The following is an 11,375-nucleotide window of genomic DNA, read 5'->3' on the forward strand; positions in this document are numbered from 1 at the left end:
AGAAGGGACCATTCCCTGGAGAAGGATGTCATGCTTGGTAGGGTGGAGGGTCGACGAAGGAGGGGGAGGCCTTCAACGAGATGGATTGACATGGTGGCTGCGATCATGGACTCAAGTATAGCAGGGATTGTGGGGCTGGCACAGGATCAGGCAGTGTTTTCATTCTGCTGTGCATGGAGTCACTATGAGTCGGAAACGACTCGACGGCACTTAACAACAACAACAACAAATCTCTACCATCATTTCTATCACCAAGGCCATGTTTTCCAACTACTATTGATTCTTTGTTTTCAACTTTTGCATTCCAATAACCAGTAATAATCAATATATCCTGGTTGCATGTTCAGTCAATTTCAGACTGCAGAAGTTAGTAAAAAAAAAAAATCTTCAATTTCTTCATCTTTGGCTTTGGTGGTTGGTGCATAAATTTGAATAATAATCATATTAGCTTGTCTTCCTTGCAGGCATATGGATATTATCCTATCACTGACAGCATTGTACTTCAGGATAGATCTTGAAACATTTTTTTTTTATGATGAATGTGACATCATTCCTCTTCAGTTTGTCATTCCCAGCAAAGCAGACCATATGATTGTCCATTTCAGCTCTCTAATGCCTAGGAAATTGATCTTTATGCATTCCTTTTCATTTCTGAAAACTTTCCATCTTCCTAGATTCATACTTCATACATTCCATGTTCCAATTATTTATTAATGGATATTTGCAGCGGTTTCTTCCCTTTTTGAGTCGTGCCTCATCAGCAAATGGAGGTCCTGAAAGCTTTACTCCATCTACGTCACTAAGGTCAACTCTACTTTGAGGAGGCAGTACTTCCCCAGTTGTATTTTGAGTGCCTTCCAACCTGAGATTGATGAGGCTCATCTTCTAGCACAATATCAGACGATGTTTCAGGGCTATTCATAAAGTTTTCCAGTAACATATCAGACATTGATTCACTGCTATTCACAAGGTTTTCACTGGCCAATTTTTTTTTTCAGAATTGGATGACTCCATCCTTCTTCCCAGTCTGTCTTAGTCAGGAATGATATCAACTACATCTGTGGAAAGAAACAATGGAGAAGCTCAATATCTTCCGACAAAAAGACCAGGAGCTGACTGTGGAACAGGCAATTGATTGTTCCTATGTAAGTTCAAGTTGAAGCTACAGAAAATTAAAACAAGTCCACAAGAGCTAAAATACAGCCTTGATTATATCCTACTTGAATTTAGAGACCATTTGAAGAATAGAGTTGATGCATTGCACACCAATGACCAAAAGCCAGATGAGTTGTGAGATGACATCAAGAACATCAATCATGAAGAAAGCATCATTTAAAAGACAGGAAAGGAAGAAAAGACCAAAATGAATGTCAGCAGAGACTCTGAAACTTGCTCTTAAATGGAGAGTAGCTAAAACAAATGAAAGAACTAACAAGATGAAAGAGCTAAACAGATTTCAAAGGGTAGCTCGAGAAGAAAAAAATCATGATATGAAATGTGCAAAGACCTGGAGTTAAAAAACCAAAAGGGAAGAACACACTCAGCATTTCTTAAGCTGGAATGATTGAAGAAGGGATTCAAGCCTTGAGTTGCAATATTGAAAGATTCTATGGGCAAAATGTTTAATAATGCAGGAAACATCAAAAGATGGAAGGAATACACAGAGTTACTGTATAAAAAGAGACTTGGTACATGTTCAACTATTTCAGGAGGTGACATATGATCAAGAACCAATGGTATTAAAGGAAGAAATTGAAGCTGCACTAAAGGAATTGGCAAAAAATAAAAAAAGCCTTCAGCAATTGTCAGGATACCCATTGAGATGTTTCAACAGAGGGTGGGCTGGAGGTACTTACTCATCTATGCCAAGAAATCTGGGAGACTGCTACCTGGTCAACAGACTGGCAGAGATCCATACTTGTACCCATTCCAAAGAAAGGTGATCCCACAGAATGTGGAAATTATCTAACAATATTATTAATATCACATGTATATAAAATTTTACTGAAGATAATTCAAAAACAGTTGAAGCAGTATATTGATAGGGAAATCCCAGAAATGCAAGGTGGATTCAGAAGAGGACAAGGAATGAAGGATAACATTGCTGATGTCAGCAGGATCTTGGCTGAAAGCAAAGAATATCTGCAATATGTTTACTTGTGTTTTATTGACTATGCAAAGGCACTCAAGTGTTGTAATCATAACAAATTATAGATAACATGGAGAAAAATGGGAATTCCAGAACACTTAATTGGTTCATGAGGAATCAACACCAATGGAAATGTGCAGACCAGGAAACTGTCATTTGAACAGAACGAGGGGATACTCCATGGTCCTAAGTCAGGAAAGGTGTGCGTCAGGGTTGTATCCTTTCGCCATACTTTTTCAGTCTGTATGCTGAGCAAATAATCTGAGAAGCTGGATAATATGAAGAAGAATATGGTATTAAGATTGGAGGAAGACTGATTAACAACCTGTGATATGCAGATGACCTTCCTTACTGAAAGTGAAGATGGCTTAAAGCACTTACTGATGAAGATTAAATACTACAGTCTGCAGTATGGATTACACTTCACATAAAGAAAACAAAAATTCTCACAAGTGGACCAATAAGCAGCATCATGATAAATGGAGAAAAGATTGAAGTTGTCATAGATTTCATTTTATTTGGATCAAGAATCAACACCAATGGAAATGTGCAAAGACCTGGAGCAGTCAAGAAATCAGATGTCATATTGCATTGGGAAAATCTGCTGCAAAAGACCTTTTAAAATGTTGAGAAGCAAAGATGTCACTTTGAAAGCTAAAGTGTACTGGTTGTTGTTATGTACCGTCGAGTTGGACCCGAATCATAGCGACCCCTCCTTGGGTTTCCGAGGCAATATCACTACGGAAGTAGATTGCCCCATCTTCCTTCCGAGGAGTGGCTGGTTAGCAGTCAAGTGCCTTAGCCACTATGCTACCAGAGCTCCCAAAACCTACACTTTATTTTCAATCTCCTCATACACATGTGAAAGCCAGGCAATGAATAAGGAAGACCAAAGAATAATGAATGCCTTTGAATTCTGCTATTGGCGAAGAGTACTGAAAATACCATGGACTGGCATAAGAATGAGCAAATCTGTCCTGAAAGAAGTGTGGCCAGAATGCTTGTTAGAAGCAAGAATGGCCTGACTTTATCCCACCTACTTTGGTCATGTTGTCAGAATGGACCATTCCTTGGAGAAGGATATCTTGGTTGGTAAAGTGGAGAGTCAGCAAAAAAGGGGAAGACCCTCAACAAGATGGATTGACATAGTGGCTGCAATGATAGGCTCAAGTACAGCAATGATTGTGAGGACGGTCCATAACTGGGCAGTATTTCATTCTGTTGTACATAGTGTTGCTATGAGTTGGAACCAACTCAACAGCACCTGACAACTACAGCTATGGAGAACTGTACTCCAACAAGTTTGAAAACCTAGAAGAAATGGACAGATTTCTAGAAACACACTACTTACCTAAACTAACATAGACTGAGGTAGAAAATTTTAATACACCCATAACAGAAGAAAATATTGAACAGATCATTAAAAGAACTACCAACAAAAAAAGTCCTGGCCCAGACTGTTTCACTGGGGAATTCTGTCAAACATTCAGAGAAAAGCTGAAACCAATCCTGCTCAAACTATTCCAGAATATTGAAAAGGATGAAATCCTCCCAAATTCATTTTATGAAGCAAGTATAACCCTGTTCTGGTTACCTAGTGCCACTCTGACAGAAATATACCACAAATGGGATGGTCTTAACAAACAGGAATTTATCCTTACAATTTGGAAGCTTTAAGTCCAAGTTCAAAGTACCAGGCTCTATGGGCTGGGTGAAAGCCCCTCAACCTTGGGGTACAGATCTGCCTCCTGCTCCCAGCCCACTGGAGATAGAGGCATTTCTTCACTCAGACAGCTGCTGGCTGCTGAGCCTGAGAAGCCCCAAAGTTGACAAGTAAAAAGGCACAGTCCCAATGTTACCAAACCACACGGCAGGCCATTAACTTAAGTCCGTTATAAGTCCCAAGGTTGACAGAGCATAGCAGGCTGCTGAGCAATGACACAGCTACATGCAGGGTCCAAGCACGCCATAGGCTAGAGACCATTCTCAAGGCTTCTCCTTACATACAGGAAGCAGACCACATACCCAAAGCAGCTACTCAGCTGCTTGTGGTAGATCCCATCATGGAGTTGATTGCCAGTGTCATCATGGGGAATACTACTACCAGCTGCCAGCCACTCAACCAGATCCAGCCAAGTTGACACACAAACATAACCATCACAAACCCTGATAAGGAAAACTACAGACCAATATCCCTCACGATATAGACACAAAAATCTTCAACAGAATCCTAACCAATCTACTCCAACATCATATTAAAAAATTATACATCATGACCAAGTGAGATTCATACCAGGTATGCAAGAATGTTTCAATATCAGAAAAACAATCAATGTAATCCATCACTTAAGTAAAATAAAGGAAAAAAAAACACCTTATGATATCATTGATGCAAAAAAGGCATTTGATGAAATCCAACACCCATTCCTGATAAAAACTCTTAGGAAAAAAAAAAAAAGAAAAGAATAAGAATAGTTTGAAAACTCCTCGATATAATAAATGGCATATATACAAAATCAACAGCCAACATTATTCTCAATGGAGAGAGACTGAAACCATTCCCCTTGTGAATGGGAGCCAGACAAGGATGTCCTCTATCACCACTTCTATTTAACATTGCATTGGAAGTCCTAGCAAGGACAATAAGGCAAGAAAAGGAAATAAAACACATCCAAATTGGTAAGGAAGAAGTGAAATTATCCTTATTGGCCTATGATATGATCCTATGCATAGAAAACCCGAGAATCTCAGCAAGAAAACTATTGGAACTAATTGAAAGATTTAGCATGGTAGCAGGGTACAAGATCAACTCACAAAAATCAGTTGAATTCCCCTATACTAGCAAAGAGATCTCTGAAAAGGAAATTAATACCGTTTATAATAGCTCATAAAAAGATAAAATACTTAGGAATAAATCTCACCAGGGACACAAAAGACCTATACAATGAAAACTATAAAACACTACTTCAAGAAACTATAAGAGATCTACATAAATTGAAGAACATACCATGCTCATAGATAGGAAGACAGAACAATGTGAAAATGCCAGTACTACCCAAAGCAATCTATACATTCAATGCAACTCCAATTCAAATTCCATTAACATTCTTTAAGGATATGAAAAAACAATCACTAATTTTATATGGAAAGGAAAGAGTCCTCAGATAAGCAAACCACTACGGAAGAAGGACAACAAAGTAAGAGGTCTCACACTCCCCAATCTCAAAACCTACTCTACAGCCTGGTATTGGTACAATGACGGGCACATAGACCAGTGGAACATAATTGACTATGCAGAAAAGATCCATCCACCTATGATGAGCCAGTCTTTGACAAAGGGCCAAAATCCATTCAATGGAGAAGAAATAGTCTCTTTCACAAATGGTGCTGGCAAATCTAGATATACACTTGCAGAAAAATGAAACAAGATTCATACTCACACCATACACAAAAACTAACTCCAGATGGATCAAAGACTTAAATTTAAAACTTAACACTATAAAGTTCATCAAAGAAAAAATAGGGACAAAATTGTTGTTGTTGTTGTTATGTGCCGTCGCGTCAAACCCGACTCATAGCGACCCCTCCTTGGGTTTCCGAGGCAGTATCACTACGGAAGTAGGATTGCCCAACCTTCTAGAGACCCTAATTTATGGCATAAATAGACTATCAAACATAACCCAAAATGCACAAACAGTAGAAGATAAACTAGATGACTGGTACCTTCTAAAAATTAAATTCTTTTATGCATAAAAATATATCAAAAAAAGTGAAAAAAAAATCTGTAGATTGGGGGAAAAATATTCAGCAATGACATATCTGACAAGGGATTTATCTCCAAAATTTATAGAAAACTCCAGCACCTCAACATCAAAAACACAAACAATCCAATTAAAAAATGGCAGAAAACATGAACAGACACTTCACCAAAGAAGATATTCAAGCAGCCAATAAACAGATGAAGAAATTTTCCAATCATTAGCCATTAGAGAGATGCAAATCAAAGCAGAAATGAGATACCATTTCACCCCAGCAATAATAGCAAAGTTCAATATGACAGAAAATAACAAATGCTGGCAAGGATGCAGAAAGATTGGGACACTCATACACTGCTGGTGGGACTGTAAAATTATACAGCCACTGTAGAAACTGGTATGGCAATTCCTTTAAAAGTTGGAAATAGAAATAATATTTGATCCAGCAATTCCATTACTAGATATACATCCTAAATAAGTGAGAGACAGGACATGAATAGATACATGCACACCCATGTTCATTGCAGTGCTATTCACAATAGCAAAGAAATGGGAACAACCTAAGTGCCCATCAATGGAGGAATGGATAACCAAACTATGATACACTCACACAATGGAATACTATGCAACTCTAAAGAGCAATGTAGAATCTGCTAAATACCATATAACATGGTTGAACTTGGAGGACATTTTGCTGAGTGAAATAAGTCAATGACAGAAAGGAAAATATTGTATTAGTCCACTGTCGCAAAAAGTGAAGGAAAAGTTTACGTGTGGAAGGAAACTTTGTTGATTAGTAGGGATAGGAAGGGAGTGGAGAAAAGGGAAAGTTGCTAGATAGGTAAGAGATGAGTATTGATTTGGATGAAGGTAAAGGCAATATATCAGAAGTGAGTGACCAACACAGTAACACTAAGGAAAAGGAAGACACAGAGAAGTTCAGAAGAGGTACAAATAAAAAAAATAAACACTTTTACATACCCAATACTGCATTATCAGTAATAACAAACATTAATCTACAGGTGAATACATGGGTAGACGGGTTAAATGATCAGGTATGGCAGAGCAAAAGGGAATATACCCATGACCATATATAAGTTTGGCAGACAGTATTTCTACATACGTGTTTGTATGTGTTATAAGAATGTCCATGTATATAATAGAGCTAAAGTAGTCCTGGTGGTGTAGTGCCTAAGGCATTTGGCTGCTAACCAAAATGTTGATGGTTCAAACCCACCAGCCAATCCACAGAAGGAAGACTGGGCAATCTATTTCTGTAAAGATTTATTACCTTGAAACCCAAAGGGGGTCACTATGTGTCGGAATTGACTTGATGGCAATCAGATACCTTCTTAGCCACAGCCAAATACTTTGAGGGAATGAGTCATTGGACCCACAGGCTAGGGACTACAATTGTGAGGGACTATGGTTGTGAGGGACATCAAGCTCAGTTGACATAACATACTATGCAGAAACATTGTTCTACATCCTACTTTGATGAATAGTGACTGGGATCTTGAAAGTTTGCAAGCATCCATCTAAGATACAACAATTTTTCTCTCCTCATCCAGAGCAAAGAAGAATGAATAAAACCAAGATGCATGGAAACAATTAGTCCAAGGTAAACCATGTCAACCTCAGCCTACGTGACCCTGAGACCAGAAGAACTAGGTGGTGCCCAGCTACCAGTAAACCACTAGGAAAGGGATCAGAATAGAAGATCCTGGATAGAGTGGGGGAAAAATGTGGAACAAAACTCAAAATCATTTTAAAAAAATAAAATAAAGGCCAGGCTTACTGGTCTGATAGAGACTGGTGAAACTCCCAAGACTATAGCTCTTAGTCACCTTTTGGGCCTGGAATTGAACTCACTCCTATGGTTTCCAGACAAACAATAGACAGGTGTATAGGTGAACATTTATACCAGGTAGGCCCACTCCTCAGAACAATCAACCATGGGAGATCAGAAGGGCAGTATTTGCAGGGCAGGAATGCATAGGAAAGAAGGACACAGGGAAAAGGTAACCACAGGGAGGAAATGGGAAGAGAGTTGTTGCATTGTGGGGATTGTAGTCAGTGTCATGAAACAAAATGTGCCTGGACTGCTGTATGGAAAATGAATTTGCTCTGTAAATTTTACCCAAATCACAATTTTAAAATAAATAAATAAAGCCATCTCAGAAATAAAGACCAAATTGCACAATAATGGACATACAGGAGGAGACTGAGAAGAATAAGTGGTATGACATGAAGATCAGAATGTAAAAAGAGATTCAAGGGAAAATATAAATGTGAAAGACAAAGTGTACCCAACATAAGCATAATTGAAAACCCCAAGAAAAGAGAATATATATGAAAGATTGCATACACACAGAGAGAACACACATTGTAAAAAGGCATATGCAAGGATAGTGAGATTTAGTTTCTTGTACTTTGGTCATGTGTTGAGAAGGGACCAGTCCCTGGAGAAGGACATCATGCTTCTAGAGGATCAGGGGAAAAGAAGAAGACCCTCAATGAATTGTATTGGCACAGTGGCTGCATCAAGGGCACAGCATGGTAATGAAAATGGTACAGGACCTGGCAGTGTTTCAATCTACTGTACATAGATAGGGTCATCATGAGTTGGAATTGACTCAATAGCATTTAACACCACCACCACAACAACAATATATAGGTATAGATATAGAGATATATCCTTCAAGAAACTTTACTCCTTTATTTGGGTATGTTTATAGATAGATATAAAGATAGAAGGCGCTCTGGTGGTGTGTGCCTATGGCATTTGACTGCTAACCAGAAGGTTGGTGGTTCAAACCCACCAACTGCTCCATGGAATGAAGATGGGACTATCTACTTCTGTAAAGATTTACTATCTTAGAAATCCAAAGGGGTTGTTATGAGTTGGAATCGACTCTGTCATAGTTTGTTTGGTTTTAGTTTTTTCTTATGCATGTGAAAGCTGGGCAATGGATAAGGTAGATGAAAGAGTTGATGCTTTTGAATTGTAGTTTTGGTGAAAAATATTGAAAAAAGCATGGACTGCCAGAAGAATGAACTAATCTGTTCTGAAAGAAGTGCAGCCAGAATGCTCCTCAGAAGAGAGACTGGCCAGACTTCGTCTCACCTGCTTTGGTCATGTTGTCAAAAAGGACCATTCATTGGAGAAGGATACCATGCTTGGTAAAATAGAGGGTCAGTGAGAAAGGGGAAGACCCTCAATGAGATTGACACAGTAGCTACAACAGTGGGCTCAAGTATAACAAGGATTGTGGGCATGGCGCAGGACCTATCAGTGTTTTGTCCTGTTGTTCATAGGGTCACTATGAGTCAGAGCCAATTAGATAGCACCTAACAACAACAACAACAGCATAGACTCAGAGACAGATCAAATGCCCCAGGACATAAACATATCAAAGTAAGGAAGTATATTCTGGAATGATATACAAGGAACTGGTAACGGTGCTTTCTTCCAAATAGGTGAACTGAGTGACTGGGGAATGGCCTTAAGTATTGGTATTTTGTTTCATAAGTGTGCATTATTCTTCAATTTTAAAATACATGAATAAAGGTGTAAATTAAAATATTCAATATTATAAATAGACATTCAGCTACATAGATAACTGAAAAAAATGTAAATACATAAAAGAAATTTATTTAGATTCTAGATTTAACTATCAGATTATAGAAAAGATAGAGAGGGTACAAAGGAGTCCATTTTGTTCTTCTATTTCTGTAGCTGCTTAAAATTTTTTAAATAAAAAACCAAACTTAACATTTATATCCATTGAACAAACAGTGATCTTTTTGTTAGGGCATATGTAATGGATTACATGTAATGTAAAATTTCTCAGCTTGTAGGTAAGACCATATTAGGGAGAAGAAACCACTTAGTACATTCTGATACAAAAACATAACATGTTAAATCTTTGTTAGAGACAGTGACTAACTTCTGACTACAGCAAATTGAGAATAATCTTACTGTATTGCAATCAAGTGAAAGCTGGAAGGCAGAAGAAATTTTCCCTGACTAAAGGAAACCAAAACAGCAATCTTCACATTTCATAACTTTTTAAATAATATGGGTGTGATCTCAAGTTTGTAAAGCTCAGCCCTTCCCAACCTGCAAGCTCACCTTCCAGGACTGAGCCCAGCCCATTCTCACCATATATAAAGTACTGCCGGGAGGACCTTCTCTGCACTTTCCTCCTCAGCTCTACACTCCAGCTTCTCACTCTTCCCTCACCTTCGTGTCTTTAGAGAGCCATGTCTAGCAGATCCACCATGAGCCACCGTGGGTTCAGCACCAGCTCAGCCAGAGTCCCTGGAGTCTGCCGCTCAGGCTTCAGCAGCGTCTCTGTGTCCCGCTCCAGGGGCAGTGGTGGCTTCGGTGGGGCTTGTGGGGGAGCTGGCTTTGGCAGCAGGAGCCTCTATGGCCTGGGGGGCTCCAAGAGGATCTCCATTGGAGGAGGCAGCTGTGTCATGGGAAGTGGATATGGCAGCAGAGTTGGAGGTGGCTTTGGCTTTGGAGGAGGAGTTGGGAGCGGATTTGGTTTTGGTGGTGGAGCTGGTAGTGGCTTTGGGCTTGGTGGTGGAGCTGGCTTTGGTGGTGGCTATGGGGGCTCTGGCTTCCCTGTCTGCCCTCCTGGAGGCATCCAAGAGGTCACTATCAACCAAAATCTCCTCACTCCTCTGAACCTGCAAATCGACCCCACCATCCAGAGGGTGAAGACTGAGGAGAGGGAACAGATCAAGACCCTCAACAACAAATTTGCCTCCTTCATTGACAAGGTGAGACATGAGGATATTCCCTTCACTGGGTATTTCAGAGTCTCATAACTAGAGAAACAATGGAGTTCCTGCTGGGGTAGATTTCAGAAGGAAGGAGAGGGGAACTCAGATTAGCATTCCACAGGGATGTTACACTGGCTTTATGTTGATAATAGGTAGAGGTGATGCAAATAATTTTGAAATAATTAAGCTTTTATATGACCCTCGTTCCTGTCTAGGAAGAGTTATCAACTTGTGATAATCCTGAAGCACAGAAAAGGAATAAAATAATATAATGTATCCATTTTACCTCTGAAGGTTCTAAGCAATTACAAGGAAAAGGCCAGTCACAAAGCTCTCTGGACACAGATAGGAGGGGAAAATAATTAAAGTTTATATTAATGATGGAGGAACAATTTAGAAAAGGATAGCTAAAATTATTGCACCACTTAAAGAATATAATCAATGTCACTGAATTGTACTTGTGAAAGCTGTTGACTTGGTATATGTTTTTCTGTGTTATTTTCACCAAAATTAAAATAAATTACTTAAGAAAGAAAAGAATATTCTGTTCTGATGCAGAAGTATTTATATAATATATATTTATTTTAGAAACAGTGGATGACCATCAATCAAGGATGTTTTAGAAAATGTTCATGCAGTGAATGGGAAGTTGGATTCCAATGTAATAACTATACAAT

The 11,375-nt window shown here is 38.9% G+C and overlaps 1 protein-coding gene across 1 annotated transcript in view; it reads left to right on the forward strand.

Annotated features, from left to right (window-relative positions):
- The first annotated feature begins 10,170 nt into the window (after positions 1-10,170).
- Positions 10,171-11,375, forward strand: part of LOC103204372 (keratin, type II cytoskeletal 6A-like) — a 5,893-nt gene continuing 4,688 nt past the window's right edge. The window contains exon 1 of the mRNA XM_007949561.2: positions 10,171-10,695. Within this exon, the coding sequence (XP_007947752.1) occupies positions 10,171-10,695 (525 nt within the window). The remainder of the gene's footprint in view (positions 10,696-11,375) is intronic.

Source organism: Orycteropus afer, unplaced genomic scaffold (genome assembly GCF_000298275.1).
Source record: "Orycteropus afer afer isolate SDZICR_OR568_19922 unplaced genomic scaffold, OryAfe1.0 scaffold00247, whole genome shotgun sequence".
In the NCBI taxonomy this organism is placed as follows: domain Eukaryota; kingdom Metazoa; phylum Chordata; class Mammalia; order Tubulidentata; family Orycteropodidae; genus Orycteropus; species Orycteropus afer.